The 22742-nt window shown below is 40.8% G+C and overlaps 1 protein-coding gene across 2 annotated transcripts in view; it reads left to right on the top strand.

The window, feature by feature from the left end:
* KAT2B (lysine acetyltransferase 2B) overlaps positions 1–22742 on the top strand; it is a 120729-nt gene that overhangs the window by 18393 nt on the left and 79594 nt on the right. For both annotated transcript variants that reach the window (XM_063637413.1, XM_055286211.2), the window contains exon 2: positions 14749–14875. In XM_063637413.1, the coding sequence (XP_063493483.1) occupies positions 14749–14875 (127 nt within the window). The remainder of the gene's footprint in view (positions 1–14748; positions 14876–22742) is intronic.

The following is a 22742-nucleotide window of genomic DNA, read 5'->3' as shown; positions in this document are numbered from 1 at the left end:
GCTAAAGTTAATTCAGGGAGAAGAGAAAGGTGTTGCTGAAGTCAAACCATCTTTATCTCTTTAAATCTTTGCTACTCAAAGAGTGGTCTTCACCCAGGAACTTTTAGAAAGGTAGAATGTCAGGTTCCACCCGACACCCACTGAATCTTAATCGTCATTTTGATGAGATCTCCAGGTGATTCCTGAGTAGATTGGAGTTTGAGAAGCACTACTCCAAATTACATCAGCATAATTCAAACTGCTCATTTCCAAAGAGAAAACTTTTGGCAATCCCAGCTGCTTACTGTGGACTCCAGGTGTTGTTTTTTAAAAAGGTAATTAAAATATCTTGCTGGGCATGTGGCTAACACCTGTATTCCCAGCACTTTGGGAGGCTGAGGTGGGCGGATCACTTGAGGTGAGGAGTTCGAGACCAGCCTGGCCAACATGGTGAAACCCCATCTCTACTAAAAATACAAAAATTAGCCAGGCATGGTGGCATGCGTCTAGTAGTCCCAGCTACTCGGGAGGCTGAGGCAGGAGAATCGCTTGAACCTGGGAGGCAGAGGTTGCAATGAGCTGAGATCATCATGCCACTGTACTCCATCCTGAGTGACAGAGAGTCTGTCTCAAAAAAAAAAAAAAAAAATGGCCAGGCACGGTGGCTCACGCTTGTAATCCTAGCACTTTGGGAGGCCGAGGCAGGCGGATCACGAGGTCAGGAGATCGAGACCACGGTGAAACCCCATCTCTACTACAAATACAAAAAATTAGCCGGGTGTGGTGGCAGGCGCCTATAGTCCCAGCTATTCGGAGAGGCTGAGGCAGGAGAATGGCGTGAACCCGGGAGGCGGAGCTTGCAGTGAGCTGAGATCGAGCCACTGCATTCCAGCCTGGGAGACAGAGCGAGACTCCGTCTCAAAAAAAAAAAAAAATAACCAATCAAACAAACAAAACAAAAATATCTTTTTTAAATACATGTACACAGTTAAGTGGAAAACTCAAACAGTTTGCAATGGTAGCAAATGAAATTTTAAATCCTATTACCACAATCCTCTCGCATTGTTTGTCTCACCCCTTACTCCCTTTTAATAACCTTTTCCAGAAACTCTTAGTTTCCTTTCCCCCACCCTTAGGCTGTGTCTTGCATGTTATATGGCAGTTTTGGTTTTCAATTTTTTTTTTTTTTTTGCGATGGAGTCTTGCTGTGTTGCCCAGGCTGGAGTGCAGTGGTACAATCTCTGCTCACTGCAACCTCCGCCTGCCACATTCAAGCAATTCTCTTCCTCAGCCTCCCTGAGTAGCTGGGATTACAGGCACGCCCCACCACGCCCAGGTAATTTTTTGTATTTTTTTAGTAGAGACGGGGTTTCACCATGTTGGCCAGGCTGGTCTCGAACTCCTGACCTCAGGTAATCCGCCCGCCTCAGTCTCCCAAAGTGCTGGGATTGCAGGCATTAGCCACTGCATCCGGCCTGTATGGTAGTTTTAAGAAGGGAACTAGAATAACTATCTAGAAATTCACTTTAATTAATTAATTGTTTTAGAGACAGGGTCTTGCTCTGTCACCCTGACTAGAGTGCAGTGGTGTGATCGTAGCTCACTGTAGCCTCTAATTCCTGGGCACAAGTGATTCTCCTGCCTCAGCCTTCTAAATAGGTGGGACTACAAGTGTGAGCCACCATGCCTGGGTAATTTTTATTTTTATTTTTTGTAGAGATAGAATCTGGCTGTGTTTCCCAGGCAGGTCTCTAACTCTTGGCCTCAAGTGATTCTCCCGCCCTGGCCTCTCAAAGGGTTGGCATTACAAACCTGAGCCACCACACCCAGCCCAGAAATTCATTTCGATTCCAGTTTGGCTCCAATGAATTCGTGAAAAGACCAGAAAGTTGGACTTACTTGCTGAAGTAGGGAATCCCAGAATGAATACCAGCAACACTAGTCTTTATTATTAGCAAGTTTCAATTCTTTCCAACTCTCTACTAATTTCAAAAACAGGGCACCCTACTTAATGGCTCACTTGTCTTGTCATTTGCTATTTCTCTTTTGCCAAGTCAGATTCTGACAGTGAAGGAAGGACCTTTTGCTTATTTAGATCCGAAAAGGACTGGGTTTGGACAGAGAAGAAGACCCCCATGTGCTGGTCCTATTAAAAACAAAATTATTTTAAATTGTAAGTGTATCTGTCTTACTAAAGTTTCCTTAATTTGTGAGGAGAAGATAAGCCCCAATTCTGCGACGCACTTTGGAGAAACTTTTCAGAACACCTGTCTTTGAAGTGATAGTTACTATCAGTTCTTGCCTTTTAAAATACAACTTTATTGAGTTATGATTTAGGTACCATAATATTCTCTAGTTTTAAGTGTACAATTCAATGATTTTTAAGAAATTGACAAGTTGTACAATCATCACCACCATCTACCTTTTAGAAGATTTCCATCACCTCCAAAGGATCCTTGGGTCCATTTACAGTTAACCCTGCTCCTACCCCCCACCCCAGATGACCACTAATCTTTCTGTCTCTATAAATTTGCCTTTTCTGGATAGTCACGTAAATGGAAGTATACAGTATGTGTCCTTTTATGACGGGCTTCTTATGCTGAGTGTAATGTGTTTGAGATACATCCATGTTGTAGTATATGTCAGGACTTCTTTATTTTTCATTGCAAGTAATAATCCGTTATATGACTAGAACACATTTTGCTTCTGCGTTAACTAGTTGATGGGCATTTAGATTATATCTGCCTTTTGGCTATCATGAATAATGTTGCTGAGGCATCTGCATGCAAGTCTTAGTATGGATATATTTCTATTTCTCTTGGGTAGGTACTTAGTGGATTTGCTGGGTCATATAGTATATTTATGTTTAACTTTTTGAAAAAATTGTTGTTTCTTTAAAAAAGCGTGGGCTGGGCACGGTGGCTCACGCCTGTAATCCCAGTACTTTGGGAGGCCGAGGTGGGCGGATCACCTGAGGTCAGGAGTTTGAGACCAACCTGACCAACAGGGAGAAACCGTGTCTCTACTAAAAATACAAAATTAGCTGGGCAGGGTGGTGCATGCCTGTAATCCCAGCTAATGGGGATGCTGAGGCAGGAGAATCAGTTAAACCCAGGAGGTGGGGTTTGCAGTGAGCTGAGATCGCACCATTGCACTCCAGCCTGGGCAACAAGAGAGAAACTCTGTCTAAAAACAAACAAACAAACAAAACAAAAAACTGTGGTAATGCTGGGCATGGTGGCTCATGGCCTGTAATCTTAGTACTTTGGGAGGCTGAGGTGGGAAGATCACTTGAGCCCAGGAGTTTGAGACCAGCATGAGTAACATAGTAAGACCCTGTCTGTACCAAAAAATAAAAATAAAAAATAAAATAAAAAAATTATCCAGGTGTAGTGGTACATGCCTGTGGTCCTGTCTACTCAGGAGGCTGAAGTTGGAGGATTGCTTGAACCTGGGAGGTTGAGGCTGTAATAAGCCGTGATCATGCCACTGCACTCCTGGGCAACAGAGTGAGACCCTGTCTCAAAACAACAACAACAACAAAACTGTGGTAAAATACAGGTGATCTAAAGTTAATCTGAACTATTTTTAAGTGTCTAGTTCATTGGTATTAAGAAATTCACATTATTGTGCAATCATCACCACCATCCATCCACAGAACAATTTTCAGCTTGCAAAACTGAAACTGTGTTCATTAAACAGTAGCTCCCTCTTCCTTCCTCCAAGCCCTCGGCAACCAACCACCATTCCTACCTCTATGAATTTGGCTACCATAGACACCTTATGTAAGTGGAATCATACAGTATTTGTCATTTTGTGACTGGGTGTCCAAATATTTCTTTGACTTCCTACTTTCAGTTCTTTTGGGTATATACCCAGAAGTGGAATTGCTGCATCATATGGTAGTTCCATTTCTAATATTTTGAGGAACTGTCATACTGTTTTCCATAGCAGCCATACCATTTTACGTCTTCAGCAGGAACATTCAAGGTTTCCAGTTTCTCTACATCTTCTCCAACAGTTTTCTGTTTCTTTTGCAGTAGCCATGCTAAAGGGAGTGAGGTGGTATTTCATTGTAGTTTTAATTTGCATTTTCATACATATATATGAAAAAATATATAATATATATGAAAATATATATTATACATAAAATGTATATATTATATATTATACATAAAATATATATAATATATTATACATAAAAAATATATATTATATATTATACATAAAAAATATATATTATATATTATACATAAAATATATAACATATTATACATAAAAATATATAATGTATTATATATTATACATAAAATATATATAATATATTATACATAAAATATATATAATATATTATACATAAAATATATATAATATATTATACATAAAATATATATAATATATTATATATTATACTTAAAATATATATAATATACATAAATATATAATATATTATACATAAAATATATAATATATTATATATTATACATAAAATATATAATATATTATATATTATACATAAAATATATAATATATTATATATTATACATAAAATATATAATATATTATATATTATACATAAAATATATAATATATAATATATTATATATTATACATAAAATATATAATATATTATATATTATACATAAAATATATATAATATATATAAAATATATATAGTATATTATACATAAAATATATAATATATAATATATTATACATAAAATATATATAATATATTATATATTATACATAAATATATATAATATATGTTATACATAAAATATATATTATATATTATACATAAAATATATATAATATATATTATATATACATAAGATATATATGAATATATGTTATACATAAAATATATTATATATAAAATGTATGTTATATATAAAATATATTATTATATATATAAATTATATATATATATATTTTTTAGATGTAGTTTTGCTCTGTCACCCAGGCTGGAGTGCAGTGGCATGATCTCGGCTCATTGTAACGTCTGCCTCCTGGGTTCGAGCGATTCTCTTGCCTCAGCTTCCCGAGTAGCTGGGATTACAGGCATGCGCCGCCACGCCCAGCCAATTTTTGTATTTTTAGTAGAGATGGGGTTTCGCCTTGTTGGCCAGACTGCTCTTGAACACCTGACCTCAGGTGATCCACCTGCCTCAGCCTCTCAAAGTATTGGGATTACAGGCGTGAGCCACTGTGCCTGGCCCATTTTCATAATTATTAATTATGTTGGGCATCTTTTCATGTGTTTATTGACCATTTGTATATCTTCTTTGGAGAAGTGTCTGCTCAAGTCCTTTGCCCATTTAAAAAATTCGTTGCTGTTGTTGTTGTTGTTGAGTTGTAGGCATTCGTTACATATTCTGGATATTAACCCCTTATCAAATATATGGTTTGCAAATATTTTCTCCCGTTATCTGGGTTGCCTTTTCACTCTGTTGTGTATGTCTTTTGGTGCACAGAAATTTAAAGTTTTTACTAATTCCAGTTTATCTATTTTTCTTTTGTTGCCTGTGTTTTTGTTATTTATTTCAAGACAGGATCTTGCTTTGTTGACCAGGCTGGGGTATGGTGGCAAAGTCATGGCCCGTTGCTGCCTCGAACTCCTAGGCTCAAGGGATCTGCCCGCCTCAGCCTCCTGAGTGGCCGTGACTGCAGGCGTGCACCACTATGTCCAGCTAATTTTTAAAGTTTTGGTAGAGATGGAGTCTTGTTTGTTGCTCAGGCTGGTCTTGAACTCCTGACCTTCCCAATGTGCTGGGATTATACACCTGAGTCACCACACCTGGCCGCCTGTGCTTTTGGTGTTATATCCAAGACACCATTGCCTAATCTAGTATCATGAAGATTTTTTCTGTATTTTCTTTTAAGAGATTCTTTCTTTTTTTATTTTTTCTTTTGAGATGGGGTCTTGCCCCGTTGCCCAGGCTGGAGTGCAGTGGTGCGATCTCACCTCGCAGCAACTTCTGAGTAGGCCTTTTTTTTTTTTTTTTTTGAGATGGTTACTCTGTTCACCAGGCTGGAATGTAGTGGCACAATCTCAGCTCACTGCAACCTCTGCCTCCCGGGTTCAAGCAATTCTCCTGCCTCAGCCTCCCAAGTAGCTGGGATTACAGACGTGCGCCACCATGCCCGGCTAATTTTTGTATTTTTAGTAGTGACAGCGTTTCACCATGTTGGCCAGGCTGGTCTTGAACTCCTGACCTTGTGATCCAACTGCTTCAGCCTCCCAAAGTGCTGGGATTACAGATGTGAGCCACCACCCCCGGCCGAGATTCAGAGTTTTATGTTGAAGTCTTTCATCTATTTTGAGTTCATTTGTGTGTGTGTGTTATTAGCTAAGGGTCCAACTTCATTCTTTTGCACTCTGATACCTAGTTTTTCCAGCACCATTTATTGAAAAGACTGTCCTTTCTCTATTGAATGGTCTTGGCACACTTGTCAAAATCATTTGACCATTATCTGTGAGGGTTTATTTCTGGGGTATCTATTCTGTTCCATTAGTATGTAAGAAGCTAGCAAACTGTTTTCCAAAGTGGTTTTACCTTGTTACATCCCACAAACACTGTATGAGGATTCCAATTTTTCACATGCCTGATAATTTGTTATTGTCTGCTCCTTTTGAAAAAAGAATTTATTTTGTGTTTAATTGACACCTAATAATTATACGTATTGATGGGGGCATAGTGTGGTGTTTTGAAACATGTATACATTGTGTAATGGGCAAATCGGTGTAATTAGCACGTTCATCACCTCAATCACTTGTCATTTCTTTGTGATGAGAACATTCAAAATCCTCTCTTGTAGCTATTTTTTAATGTGCAACATATTATTGTTAACTATAGTCACTCTGCTGTGCGATAGAACACCAGAACTTACTCCTCCTATCTATATTTGGTTAGAGATATCTTATTGGGTGTGAAGTTATGGTTTTGATCCTTGACATTTAAACATTATGCCTTTGTCCAGCATGGAGCAGAGAGGTAGTGAATAAGAGTGAGGCCTTCATCTCTCACAACCACAGTGCCAATTACCTGCCTGGACACATTTTGTGCTTCTGCAGGGTAGAATGAGTAACCTCAGGCAAGTCTCTTATCACCTAGAGGCTCGGCTTTCTCTTTTAATAATGGCAATAATTCATACTTTACTTACATCGGGTGAGATAAGAATACATGCACATTTTTAATTTTGGGTGCCAAATAAATGTTGGATTCACAGTTATACTGAATAAATTTTCCATCAACGTGTTCTTGCTGTGGGACATCCTTGACACTAATTTAAGTTTTCCAACAAATGCGACTTTCCAATATTTTAAGCATGACAGAATCCTGCTAGACAGCTGGCTGTCTTTCTCCTGTTCCTCTGGATGTCACTCAAATAGCTTCACACCCATCTCACTCATTAACACAGCGTGAACTGTGAGCTCTCCACCCCTTGTCTGTCTGTAATCTGGGTTGTGACCACTTGTTTATCCAGTTTATCTTCTTTCTCATCATCCATCCTCGTTTCTGCACACTATAATAACATCGGTTGCATGCTATTGACCTCTAATCCTGGATCCTGTTGGGATGAAAACATTATCCCAGTCCTGTTGAAAGTAGTGCAGTGGCCTTTTCTTCCTCCTTAGTTCTGCAATGTCTGCAGAGACTTGCTCTTGGGGGAGATGAAGTCATCTGGGTAGCTTTCCCCTCCCTGTGCCCAGGTTGCTAGCTGCTACAGTAATTGGCTTGGCAGTGCACTCCCTAAAAGGTTGTCCTTCAGCTGGTACTTCGTTAAAGCTGCAAGGCCAACTCCCTTGGGAGTTCCCTTAGACAGCAGCTGTCATGCCTAATTAAGGAGAGACATGGGAAAGGTGTTTTGAAAGGAGACCTCTTATCTCAAAGAACAGTGGCTAGGCCAGAACATTGGAATGGGGAGATGAAGGCCAAAGTGGAGAGCATGGTAGCAGCAGCTCAGAAAACTTGGCAGAAAATGCTTTGCTGGCAGTCAAGGATAAGAGCATTGACTGTTTTTTAAAGGGCATAGTATGTCCGTTTTAGCAAATCAAGCAGTGGGTCCCATATATATTAAAAATTTTGTACACTTAGGTTGTTAGGTGTCCCATGGAGCATGCACACGTGCAAGAACCAATTTTCATATCCTACAAAAAATACTGAAACAAGTAAGGAAAACTCAAGGGATTCTCAGATGTATCAGTAGGGTATAACTTTAATGAGTTAGGACCACTTAGGGATGCTGAGACTATTCTATGCTTAAACTGTTAGGGGTCCATAGTGAAGACCTGGGGCTTGGGGGTGGAGTCCCTTTATAGTCTAGTGCACCAATATCCAATAGAAATATGGGGGCCACATATATTATTTAACATTTTCTAGTAGTCCTGTGTATTAGTTTCTTAGGCCTGTCATAACAAATAACCACAAAATATGTGGCTTAAAACAACAAATAGAGTTTTTTTTTTTATTCACGGTTTTGGAGGCTAGAAGTTTGAGATCAAGATGTCATCTGGGCCACACTCCTTTTGAAGGCTGTAGGGAAGAATCCTTCCTTACCTCTTCCTAGCATCTGGTGGTGCTTGGCAATCCTTGGCATTCTTTGGCTTATAGTGAGACCCCGGTGTGTCTCATGGTGAGATCCAGCCTCTGCTTCTGTCTTCACTTGACCTTCTTTACTGTTTGTCTGTGTCTGTCTCCAAATCTCCTTCTTCTTTCTCTTAGGAAAACACCAGTCATTGGTTTTAGGGCTTAGGATAATTTCATCTGCATATCCTTAACTGATCACATCTGCAATGAAACTATTTCCAAATATGGCCCCGTTCTGAGGTTCCAGGGGAACATGAACTTTATTTATTATTATTATTATTTGAGACAGTCTCGCTCTGTCACCTAGGCTGGAGTGCAGTGGTGCCATCTCAGCTTACTGCAACTTTGGCCTCCTGGGTTCAAGCAATTCTCCTGCCTCAGCTTCCCGAGTAGCTGGGATTACAGGCGCATGTCACTACGCCTGGCTAATTTTTGTGTTTTTAGTAGAGACAGGGTTTCACCATGTTTGCCAGGCTGGTCTCGAACTCCTGACCTCATGTGATCCTCCCACCTCGGCATCCCAAAGTGCTGGGATTACAGGCATGAACCACCGCACCTGGCTGGTACAGGAACTTTAGGGCACACACTATTTAACCCACTGCGCCACATTTAAAAAAAAATCAGGAAAGCCAAAAATTAAATTTTATTAATTCTAAAGTTTACTTTAACTGAATATTTCAAAATAGTATTATAATATTTAATGAATATAAAATAGTTCTTAATGTGATATTTTAACATTCTTTTTTTAATACTAAGTCTTTGAAATTCAGGGTGTATTTTCAAACACTCATAACACATCTCAATTTTTATTGCCAATTTTTAAAGATTCCGTATTCGCTTGTGGCTGGCTGCCACATCTTGGATAGCACAGTTGGAGTGCTGCGGGGCTGACAAAACTTTTATACTTCTCAGTGTTTCACCCCATTTTGTCTCCCTCTCTTCATTCTTCTTAGTTTTCAGGGAATTTTAATTTGTTTGGAAAGTCTCAGTCATTATGAACAAAAGAAATAAAAATCTACTTTGTACTGGGATCCCAAGACTCAGTGGAGGAAGTAAAATCAGCCAATTTTGAAAGAAAAGATCTTTATTCAGTTACATTTTTAAGCAGCAGTGTTTATTGTATGGTAGAATTCATTAAGCACTCTATCACAAGTGGTTTCAACACGTGCGGTTAATATTTAAGATGTAACCTTTTTTTTATTGAGGAGGGGAAATATAAGACCTTATTATTACAAATCTCCCTGCCATGAGATTTATGACTCACCCATTTATGAGCCCCCAGTGAACACAGCCATTATTCTCTGTCATGTTAAGAAGGGGCGTAAATAAACTTATTTTCTGGGCTGACTGAACTTAGTCTGTTGCAACAATGAAGTGAAGATCTACGTCTCTAAAACTCCGTGTTGTCTTCTCCAAGAATTTAAAACTCGTTACTTGTTAGCATGAATCTCAGGGCAAGGCAGAGTTTTATAAGCAAGTCCATAGGAAGAAAAGTTTTAGATCCTTGAATTCTTTCTTTTATGTATTTTTTATATATTTTTTTAACTTCTGAGACAGGGTCTCACTCTGTCACCCAGGCTGGAGTGCAGTGGTGCGATCTTGGCTCACTGCAACCTCTGCCTCCTGGGTTCAAGCGATTCTCCTGCCTCAGCCTCCCAAGTACCTGGGATTACAGGTGCCCACCACCACGCCTGGCTAATTTTTGTATTTTTAAGAGAGACGGGGTCTTGCCATGTTGGCCAGGCTGGTCTCGAACTCCTGCCCTCAGGTGATCTGCCTGCCTTAGCCTCCCATAGTTCTAGGATTACCTGTGCCTGTCCTGTCTGGCTTAATTTCATTTCTTTTTTCTTTCTTTTTTTTTTTTTTTTTTTTTTTTGAGGCAGGGTCTTACTCTGTCACCCAGGCTGGACTGCAGTGGTGCGATCTTGGCTCACTGCAACCTCTGCCTCCCGAGTTTAAGCGATTCTGCTGCCTCAGCCATCTGAGTAGCTGGGATTACAGATGTGCACCACCATGCCGACTAATTTTTGTATTTTTAGTAGAGATGGGATTTCACCATGTTGGCCAGGCTGGTCTTGAACTCCTGACCTCAGGTGATCCGCCTGCCTCAGCCTCCCAAAGTGCTGCAATTATAGGTGTGAGCCACTGTGCTTGATCCTGTCTGGTTTAATTTCAACACGTCTTTACCCACTGTGCTGTAGCCACATTGGCCTTTGCTTTCTGTTGAGCAAGCCAGGCACTCTCTTGCCTTTGCGCTAGCTGTGTTTCCCTTATACCAGATGCCTAATGACCAACTCCTACCTTTCTTCAAGTCTTTGCTCTAAGGTCATCTCAAAAAGTCCTGGTTAAAATTATACCTTTTATCCCACCCCCTGCTGAGTTCCCTGTACTCGTCCTTTTTTCTTTCTTTCCATAGCACCATCACATTCTCCAGTATATTCTATAATTTACTTGTTTATGTCAATCTTGTTTTCCCCATCCCCGGCTACCCCTATTGTAATCTCCAGGAGAGCAGAATCTTTGTTTCATAGTCAATAGTATCTGGCATGTAGTAGGCCTCAATAAATATTGTTGAAAGAATGAGTCAGTGTGCATAACTGCTTGGCTTGAAATGCCGTTCTCCAAACTCAAGGTGTTTTTGGTTATTACTGTTTTTTCCTTCTAGGTTTGGCCTGCCATATTTAATTGCTTTGTTGGGGCCGTTTAGTCATTTTTCTTTCTAAAACTGAAGGTCCTTTGGGAAAGGGCTGTGGATCAGACCAACTATTCAGAAAAGCTAGAGGCTTCGGGAGTTCCTGGAAGTAGCTATGCGGCAACTAAGAGAGGTTGGTCCACAATAAGGGTGGTTTTCTTTGACTCTACAAAATCTTAGTGATACTTTTGTAGGGGAAGAAAGCTGTTTTCCCTTTACCATTTTAGGTGCATTGGTTTGGGGCCCTGTCAGCCAGACTAACAAAATACATTAACAAGAGAAAAACAAAAACAAGTTTATTGACATTCATTGCACATGAACATGAGAGCACCCAGTGAAGAGTAACTCGAGGTAGTTAGAACTTGGGCTTATAGGCTATCTCAGCGAAGACTAGTAAATTTTTAGAGAAGTGAGAAGACAAAGCAAAAGGACCTTGAGCTGCTAGGGACAGCAGATTGTGGGAAGGCAAGTATGTGGGGAAACCAATGGTAGATTAGGGCTGGTTTTAGCAAGGTTTGTTACGTAGATTCCCCTGGTACCCTATCTGGGCTGATAAAGCTCTAGAGTTGTCTCCGTGATCAACTTCTGTCCTTCTTGGTAGAGAGGGAAGGAGGGATACCTGTAAGAATTTATGTCCTGCTTCTGGGGATATAGGGGAGGGCAGAGAGCTTTTCTTTTTCTTTTCTTTTCTTTTTTTTTTTTTTTTTGAGACAGAGTCTCACTCTTCGCTCAGGCTGGAGTGCAATGATGCAGTCTGAGCTCACTGCAACCTCTGCCACCTGGGTTCAAGTGATTCTCCTGCCTCGGCCTCCCGAGTAGTTGGGATTACAGGTGCCTGCTACCATACCCTGCTAATTTTGTATTTTTAGTAGAGACGGGGTTTCACCATTCAAGACTGGCCAGGCTGGTCTTGAACTCCTGACCTCATGATTCCAAAGTGCTGGGATTACAGGTGTGAGTCACTGCGCCCTGCCAAGCTTTTCTTGTATCTGCATTTTAATAACCCTTAGGCCAAAGTTGTATATTTTGGTTTGCCATATTCTGCTATTCACTGTCTTCATTGTAAATTCTCATGACAATTTCCTTCAAGAACATGGCCTCTGAGACCTTTGCAACCTCTGAAAAGGTGGATGGCTCATTACAGAGAATTTCAAGGCCAGGTTCAGCCTGGCAACAGAGAACTCTGGGGGTAAGAGTTGGGCCTGCCTGATGCCTAGACAAAAGAGGGTCTCTTGAGCTACTCACTGGGGGATGTAGCTGTGGGGATGCTGATGTAGGTGCTTCTCCTGGCCCTGCCTTCTCCATCCTCATTAATACAAAATGGGAAAAGCAGTCAGGTTAGGTGTTCCAGATTCACATGGCCCACTGAAAAGGACTCATTCAAAAGCAGATTTTTCTTCTACCATGACCCTTCTTACCTTGCCAATCGTTTATTCTCTTTTCTTTCTTTTTTTTTAATTGAGATGGAGTCTCGCTCTGTTACCCAGGCTGGAGTGCAGTGGTGCGATCTCGGCTCACTGCAAGCTCCACCTCCCAGGTTCACGCCATTCTCCTGCCTCAGCCTCCCGAGTAGCTGGGACTATGGGTGCCCGCCACCACGGCCGGCTAATTTTTTGTATTTTTAGTAGAGACGGGGTTTCACCATGTTAGCCAGGATGGTCTCGATCTCCTGGCCTCGAGATCCGCCCACCTTGGCCTCCCAAAGTGCTGGGATTACAGATGTGAGCCACTGTGCCCGGCCTCTCTTTTCTTATACTGTTACACATATATACACACTTCAGAAATGATCTCTATCCTGGAGAATTTTATGTGTGAGGTCAAAGCAGCAGCCACTCTGACAATTTTCTTCAAATTAGACTTATGCTGCTGGGCATGGTGGCACACGCCTGTAATACTGGCACTTTGGGAGGCCGAGGTGGGCGGATCACCTGAGGTCAGGAGTTCGAGACCAGCCTTGGCAACATGGCAAAACCCTGTCTCCACTAAAAATACAAAAATTAGCTGAGAGTGGTGGCGCACGCCAGTAATCCCAGCTACTCAGGAGGCTGAGGCACAAGAATCGCTTGAACCTGAGGGGTAGAGGATGCAGCGAGACAAGATCTTGCCACTGCACTCCAGCCTGGGCAACACAGAGAGACTCTGTCTGGAAAAAAAAAAAAAAAAAAAAAAAAACCAAAAAGTTTGGATAACTGTATTACAAAAGTAACAATAAGTTAGTATTAATATTATCTTTTCTTTAACCCATATATCCAAAATAATATATTTAAACATATAATTTCAATATAAAATATAAAAATTGTTAATGATATATTTTATATTTTGCACTAGTCTTCTAAATCTGTATATTTTGCAACTACAGTGCACTTTGATTTGAACTAGCTGGATTTCCGGTGCTCAATAGCCACATGTGGCCAGAGGCTACCGTACTGGATAGTGTATGTAGATGGGTCTACCCTAGAGTGACTTCATCTGTGCTACATGTTATTCTAACAATGTATCTTCTGGTTTCCCAGCCACAGCTGACTTGAAGCAGTAAATAAATGGTGAGAGTGATGGAGTGCTAAGAATAGCAGAGAAGGGGCAGAATAATTATTTTTATAAGTGGCTGGGGTCATTCATTGCAAGCACGAATGAAAGGTGTGAACCTTTCATACCTTGAGAGCTGCTGAAGCATACAGTGTGGTACCTGGTAGAATAATTGATAATTTTTCATGCTTGCCTTCCATTTCATAGGTCAAATCACTTAAAGAAGGCCTCATCATGTTCACTCTTGTCTGCAAACATAGGGAAGTGTGAAGAGTATGTAGACAAACTTAAGGAAGCTTTCTATCAAGAGTTGCTAAAATAGCGGTGTTCTAGTACAGGAAACCTGGGAAATATATGTATAAGGACAAACCCAGGACTACATGATGAAGCCCTCTTCATTTTCTAAAGCTGGGAGCTCACAGAAGTCTTGGAGGAGCCTGCAAGTGTGCCTTCAGCTTGGTGTGCCCCATCTCATCTTCCTAAGATTGCTAACTTCTTTGGTTCTATGGGTTTCCCTACTGGTCCATGGGGCAGAGATGCAGCTGGTGCCTTGGAACCTGTAAGGCTCAACCTTAGCCTAGACCTTAGCCGTGTTTGTGGGACATCAGGAGTGTGGCTTGTGGATTTGGAAAGTCCATCTTTTGAGATGGACTTTCTTGGAACTCACCACTTCATGGACACCCACTGGGGGCAATGGTAGCAAAGTGTGTGGGTCAGCTGTGTGAGCTGTAGCATGCAGATTCGAGCCAGCAGAAAACAAAAGAAAACAAAAAGCAAAGCACTCAAATCAAATACCACCTTTGGCTTTTCTATTTTTCTCTTGTGTATATGGAAGACGACAAAGTTAGGGGTGAGGGGATAGCTGTCATATAATTAGTGTACATTGTTCTCATGTAAAACCATCAGTCCACGGCTGACTGTTAAGTAATTTTGTCTCTTTCTTTATTCCTTTTTTAGGCCGAGGAGTCTTGTAAATGTAATGGCTGGAAAAACCCTAACCCCTCACCCACTCCCCCCAGAGCCGATCTGCAGCAAATAATTGTCAGTCTAACAGAATCCTGTCGGAGTTGTAGCCATGCCCTAGGTGAGTTCCTAAATCTTCAAGGAAAGTATAACGACTTCATTGTAGCCTGAGACTCTTAATTCTGTGGGTTCACCAAATTTGAATGCTTTGTCCCTCTGTATGAGACCAACAACCAGAGTCTCTCTAGTCTCACGAGTTTGCTGGAAAGGACTTCTCGTGAGAGACAAATGCTGCACTGTGTGCAGTGACTTTGTCCCTTCTTCCTTTCAAGAGCTGAGTTGGACTGGGGGATTGCCAAATAAGATGAAACATGACGATCGAGCTGGTTAGCATGAATAATGTGTAACATGTCCTGATTTATTTTGGGGGTTGGGGCCTGAGGGTCTTTGACCTCAGGGTTGAAACCTCAACCAACTGGTTTAATGATAATAATTATCACTTTTATTATTTCTGTTGCCCTGAACTTTCTGGGGTGCTTCATTTTATCTTCATGTTCCTTAGTTTTGTGTATCTGATAGCTCTTTCTTCACTGGGCTGCTCTTTATTGTGTTTATTGAATGTTTACTGGTGGTTTCCCTTTCAACTTTCTTATCTGACCCTGCAAAATAATCATTGTCAATGATGGCACAGTAGGCCCTGCTGCATTCACTCAAAAGGACTGTGCTAATATGTTGTTCTTTGTCCTAATACTAGTTTTATGATTAATATATTAGAAAAAATCTTATGTTGTTTGAGTAGATAAAAGTTGAGGAATTAGTTTTTCCTAGATACTACAATTTCAGTCCACGAAGAATCTTAGACTATTCTTACTTTTCTGCCTTCAGTTATACAGTCTCCCCCAAAATGTCAACAAGGCCAGTTTGCTGTCCATGACTGCAAGGACATAGCACTGGGCAGAACGTTCTTGCTAAAGTACTTGCTCTTTCCACCTGACCATTATAAGTGGGTGACTTCTTATGCCATCATTTCTCTGGAGCTTCCTGCTTACAAGAAATGGTGTCGCCTCCAAGGTTAGCATGGTGTTAGGTCATCTGAAATTTTATTTTGTACTCAGAGAGTATTTCAATATTTACAGAGCATAAAAGTAGATAATGTGATCTTCCCAAGAAGTCATCACATTGGAATAACGTTCTGAAAATAGAAATAGTTGTGATCTCACAAAAGCAACACTCTAATGATTTCATCATTCTGTCGACTTAATTGGTATCACAAATAATGTAAGCTCTGAGTTTTGAAGCACTCAATACAGAGCAAAAATTTCAAAAGTTAGAGAACTGTCCTTGATTATAATTTACCTTTTTTTTTTTTAAAAACAAAACAAAACAAAACTAAACAACCACTAACTATGAATGGAGTGAATAGAGTTTAGGATTGCCTCAGGAAATATGACATAATAAATGTCTGGACTCAAGAAATCCTTAAGCTCTAGGCTTGAAGTGTATTTGTTATTGATTGGGAAATCCTATTATCCTACATCAATTAACATTTAAAACAGGATCTTCTTTCTTTCTTAGCTGAGCAGATTGTCTCCATTCTAAGCACGTAAACACACATGAATGCCTGAAGGCAGAAACAGTGCTTCACAAAAAAAGCCAACTTCGTTTCCTTTTTTATTTCTTAACAAGCTTTGAAAACAAATGCCCTCATTCTGCAATACATAATCAAGAGTGAAGAATGAAAAAAAAAATCACGTATCCTTTGACCTGGCAAATCCATGCCAGAAATTTAATCTGTGTGTAAATTAAGATGTGCCCTCAAACTAAAAGGACGGTGACAGTGTTTTATGCCTTACTTACGATAATAAAAAGCATGAAACAACCTAAATATTCCAACGTAGGAGATGATTGTGAAGAAATCAGGTAATAAAGCAGCTTGATAGGAGGTTTTATAATTTAGGACTAAATTATTGGATCAGCCTCAGTTCAAATCCTGACTCTATAACCAGTAGCTGTGAGTATGAGCACATTACTTAATCTACCTGGACCTCAGCTTTTGCTCTGAAATGGGTTAATTCATAGTAGTATTTACCTTGCAGGATCATTGAGGATTAAATGAGATAAGAAAAAATCTTAGAATAGTACCTGGCATCTAAATACATGATTATTGGCTGATGTTAGTAGTAGTGGTATTATAACAGTGTCAGGGTTCTTTCACTTCACACACAGATATATACTCTGTCTAGCTTAAATAAGAAAACAATGCATATAAGAAGGGTACTAGCAGCTTCTAGAAGCGGAAAACAGGTTTTGATCTTATTTGGGGATCTCAGCTGCAGAAGTTCACAGACCTTCTGTTCAGTCTCCTGCCACTGAATGTTTTAGGATTCAGCTCCAACTGCCTCTGTCCCTGTGAGTATTGGTTCAGGATTTAAATACCCTGTGGAGGAGCTTGTGCCTGTTATGTGTCTAACTCCCAATTTTACCCCAAGGGAACTAAGAAATTGGTCCTTTCCCAAATACACGATGCTGACTCAGGAGTAGCATTGATGTTTCATGAGTATAATCCCATTTTAGTAGTTTAGAAAATATAATACTATAAGGCCGGGCGTGGTGGCTCACGCCTGTAACCCCAGCACTTTGGGAGGCCGAGGCGGGTGGATCCTGAGGTCAGGAGTTCGAGACCAGCCTGGCCAACATGGTGAAACCCCGTCTCTACTAAAAATACAAAAATTAGCTGGGCATGGTGGCAAGCACCTATAATCCCAGCTACTCGGGAGGCTGAGGCAGGAGAATTGCTTGAACCTGGGAGGCGGAGGTTGCAGTGAGCCGAGATCGCGCCACTGCACTCCAGCCTGAGCGACATTGCGAGACTCTGTCTCAAAAAAAAAAAAAAGAAAATGTAATATTGTAAAACTTTTTCCTGTTTTACTCAACACAGAACACTTCTGTGACCAGATGTGTGGGTTTTTTTTTTTTTTCCTTCACTCACCAAGCAATTCTGCCACTCGCTGAACACTAGCTGGAGGTCCCATAATTTATTTTGGTTCTGACATGACCTACCTGGAGATAGCATCACATCCCACAGGTTAAGGGCTCAGTCCCACAATACTGCTCCCACTGTAGATGCCAATTGCAAGTCCCAGGTTGTGACCTTTGCTTCTGACTGACCGGCTATAAATTAGGGTTCCCACCATACCCCTTCCTTGGTTTCAATAATTTGCTAGGATGGCTTACAGAACTCAAGGAAACACTTCAGTTTACCAGTTTAATATAAAGGATACACAGACGGCCAGATGAAGGGATGCACATGGCAAGGTTTGGGGAAGGGGAGTGCGGCTTCCTTGCCCTCTCCAGGTGCACAACCCACCAGGCACCTCCACATGTTCAGCAACCTGGAAGCTTGAGCCTGTAATCCCAGCTACTTGGGAGACTGAGGCATGAGAATCGATTAAACCTGGGAGCAGAGGCTGCAGTGAGCCGAGATCTCACCACTGCAGCCTGGGCGACAGAGCGAGACTCCATCTCAAAAAAAAAAAAAAAAAATTTTTTTTCATAGGGCTTTATAACTCTACACTTTCCCTCCCTTACCTTTCTTGTAGGTTGATGGGTGGGGCTGAAGGTTCCAATCCTTTAATCCTCTAATAACCTGGTCTCTGGTGAGCAGCTTCATCTGGGTTATCTATGCACTATCTTAAGTCACCTCATTAGCATAAACTCACGTATGATCAAAAGGGGCTCATGATGAACAATAAAAGATACTCCTCCTGCTCAGGAAATCCCAAGGGTTTTAAGAGCTTGTGACAGGAACTGGGACAAAGACCAAATATATTTCATACTATACCACAAACATATGTTTTGATATATATGATCAGGAAAAGGTCTGGAAGGATGTATATTGAGTTGCTGACTGATTTTCTCAGGGTACTGGGGGTATAGGTATTTAAAAAATATTTCCCCTTACTCCTTCCTTTCTTCCTTGTTTCTTCTCTATTCTTTAGTCCGCTTCCTTAAAACTGAAATTACTGCACATTTTCAAGTGGTCCTGGAATTATTGTTGGAATGCCAGTGTTTATTTATTGGTCTTAGTGTAACGGCTCTAGAAAACCTTTTTCTGAGATTACTCTTCCTTCCTCCCTCCTTTCCATGCTTTTTAAAAAACTTTTTTTTCTTAATGGAAAGTTTCAAACACCCGTAAAGGCAGAAGGGATAGTTTAATGAACTGCCTTGGACGCAGCACCCAGCTCTAATGATTATTTACATTTGCCAGTTTTGTTTTATCTAACCCCCTGCTTTTATTTGCTAGAGTATTTTAGCAAGTTTCCTACATTTTTTCTTATCTTATTCATGCAGATATCTTCTTAATTGTTACCAACAAAGTACAAGTTGGGGTCTAGGGAATTCTGTTAGGAATTATGCAAGCCTGAATTCCCGAATACATTTCAGTTGGTATACATTGTTGTTCTGTTTTCACATACAGTAGGCACCATTCTGAGCATGGTTGATTTACTCACCAGTAATTGTACACACGGAGTGAAATGTTCTTGAATTTGTCAGAACAAAACATACTGGCTTATTGATTGAGATAGTATCAATTCTACTGATTAAATGTTGGGTTTCTTTTGCCTCAGCCGTATATGTTCTTTGGATCTCTGGTTTTATGTAGTCTCCTGACAATTTGTTTCATCCCAGACATCTTTGGTCTGCCGTAATTTAATACTATTCTGTGTTTCATGGACATAAAACACAGGAGTGAGATAGTCTGATCAAGTAGAAAGAACATTCAGTTGGGAACTAGGAAGTAAGAATTCTAGCCTGTCTGGGTATGGTGGTTTTTGCCTGTAGTGGCAGCTACCCAGGACGCTGAGATGGGAGGATCCTTTGAGCCCAGGAGTTTGAGGCTACAGTGAGTTGTGATGGGGCCACCGTGTTTGTAGCCTGGGAGACAGAGCAAAACCCCACCTCTAACAAAACAAAACCAAGAAAAGAATTCTAGCTTGGCCCTGCAATTTACCAAGTTCCTTAACCTTTTTTTTTTTTTTTTTTTTTTTTGAGACGGAGTCTCGCTCTGTCGCCCAGGCTGGAGTGCAGTGGTGCAATCTCGGCTCACTGCAAGCTCCGCCTCCCGGGTTCACGCCATTCTCCTGCCTCAGCCTCTCCGAGTAGCTGGGACTACAGGCGCCCGCCACCACGCCCGGCTAATTTTTTGTATTTTTTTTTAGTAGAGACGGGGTTTCACCGTGGTCTCGATCTCCTGACCTCGTGATCCGCCCGCCTCGGCCTCCCAAAGTGCTGGGATTACAAGCGTGAGCCACCGCGCCCGGCGTTCCTTAACCTTTTTGCTGTTTAGTGTCTCCATCCACAGAATGAAATGGTTGGTCTAGACCTATGCTGTACAATACAGTAGCCACTGGCCACGTGAAATGTGTTTACTCTGAATTGAAATATGTTGTAAGTATAAAATACACACAGTTTTTGAAGACGTCATAAGCAAAAACAATGCAGAATGTCTCAGTAATTATATTTTATATTGATTATATGTTGAAATGATAATATTTTGAATATGTTGGGTTAATGTATTATTAAAATTATTTCTACTGGAAAATTTAAAATTACATATATTGCTCACATTATATTTCTATTGAATTGTGCTGGTTTAGAATATTCTAGTTCATTCTCTGAAATTATATTTGGGATTGGCACAATAATATTCGGTTTATAAAAATTTGACAAAGGGTCTAACAAAGTGCTTTAGTTGATCCCAGCACTTCTCCTTATTTTAGTATTAATAAAGATTTTTCTTATTTGGGGACTGCTATTTAAAAAGCAGCTTGGGTCTTGCGTGGTGGCTCACACCTGTAATCCTAGCATTTTGGGAGGCTGAGGCAGGTGGATTGTTTGAGCCCAGGAATTCGAGACCATCTGGGGCAACATGGCGAAACTCCACCTCTACAAAAAATACAAAAATTAGCTGGTGTGTTGGCATGTGCCTGTAGTCCCAGCTACTCGGGTGACTAAGGTGGGAGGGAGGATGGCCTGAGCCTGGGAGGCAGAGGTTTCAGTGGGCCGAGATCGCACCACTTGCACTCCAGCCTGGGTCACAGAGTGAGGCCCTGTCTCAAAAATAAATAAATAAATAAATAAATAAATAAATAAATAAAAAAGCAGCCTGTTTTTACGAGCAGGAAAGTAGGAAACAAATCCTTGTGATCAAAACATAACTGGAATTTCTGTTGTTATTTTGGAGTCCATTGTTCTGAACTGTTTCAGAACAGACTGATTATTAAATTTGTCTAGTAATAATATTTTAGTTTATGTAGAGGTTTTTTGATTATTTTTCAGTGTTGTTACCTTTTTCTTTCTCTTCTGTCCAGGCTGGTGTGCAGTGGTGCGATCTCAGCTTACTGCAACCTCCCCCTCTTGGGCTCAAGCGATCCTTTCACTTCAGCCTCTCGAGTAGCTGGGACCACAGACATGCAGCAACATGCCCAACTAATTTTTTTTTTGTATCTTTGGTAGAGACGGATTTTGTTATATTGCCTGGGCTGGTCTCAGACTCCTGAGGTCAAGCGATCTGCCCACCTTGGCCTCCCAAAGTGCTGGGATTACAGCTACCGCACCCTTCATCATCTTTTTCTGATATATATGTGCGTGTGTGTATATATATATATATATATATACGTATATATATCTGATATATATACATATATATCTGATATATATACATATATATCTGATATATGTGTGTGTGTATATATATATATACACACAGGAGCTGTGGGTCAGGCACAGCAGGAGTTAAGTGTGTGTATATATATATACACACACACACACATTCAGTAGTGGGAACTGACTGTTTTTTGTCACTATAGATTCTTTGCTTTCCTGCTTGTTTACAGTAGGAAATTTCTTTTCTGTTAACTTTTAAAATTTCGAGTTAGGCAGACCCCTCACCCTACAACCAGAACTGATTCAAAGAGACTCACTGATTCAAAGAGACTCCCAGAGCTTTTTTTTTTTTTTTTTTTTTTTTTTTTTGAGAAGGAGTCTCGTTCTCTTGCCCGGGATGGAGTGCAGTGGCGCGATCTCCACGATCTCAGCTCACTGCAACTTCCGCCTCCCAGGTTCAAGTGATTCTCCTGCCTCAGCTTCCCAGGTAGCTGGGATTACAGGCTTGTACCACCACACCCAGCTAATTTTTGTAATTATTATTATTTTTTAGTAGAGAAGGGATTTTGCCATGTTAGCCACGCTGGTCTCGAACTCCTGATCTCAGGTGATCCACCCGCCTCGGCCTCCGAAAGTGCTGGGATTACAGGCATGAGCCACCATACCTGGCCTCTTTTTTTTCTTTTGCCACAGAGTCTGGCTCTGTCACCCAGGCTGGAGTGCAATGGTGCAATCTCGGCTCACTGCAACTTCCGCCTCCCAGGTTCAAGCTATTCTCCTGCCTCAGCCTCCCAAGTAGCTGGGATTACAGGCGCCCACCACCATGCCCAGCTAATTTTTGTGTTTTTAGTAGAGACAGGATTTATCATGTTGGCCAGGCTGGTCTCGAACTCCTGACCTCAGGTAATTGCCCGCCTCAGCCTCCCCAAGTGTTGGGATTACAGGCGTGAGCCACCGCTTCCGGCCTGAGACTCCCAGAGATTTTTAAGGAAGGTCAAGAGTTAGCTTTAACAATCACACTTGAGCTTCTTGAGTATTATGAAGAAAATACCAGTATTTTTCTCATGTATATTTCAAATATTTAAATCATTTAGGCGGATCATTTGACTCAACACATTTTCTTTGATCATACGACATTTGTACAGACTTGTACCATGTAATCGCCCCCTCAGTTCCCATTTACACATGTACTGTGCAGATGCCAAAGGACGTAAACATGGGGCCCAGCTGGCACAATGACAGCCTCCTGAATTGAGCCAGCATATTCCTCTTGGCTGGATGTCCACTGTTGGCTAATGCAGCCTTTCTGATGCCGGTTTCAG

The sequence above is a fragment of the Symphalangus syndactylus genome, chromosome 1 (genome assembly GCF_028878055.3).
Source record: "Symphalangus syndactylus isolate Jambi chromosome 1, NHGRI_mSymSyn1-v2.1_pri, whole genome shotgun sequence".
NCBI classification, from domain to species: Eukaryota; Metazoa; Chordata; class Mammalia; order Primates; family Hylobatidae; genus Symphalangus; species Symphalangus syndactylus.
The sequence above is the reverse complement of the archived record's forward strand: the minus strand, read 5'-3'. Positions and strand labels throughout refer to the sequence as shown.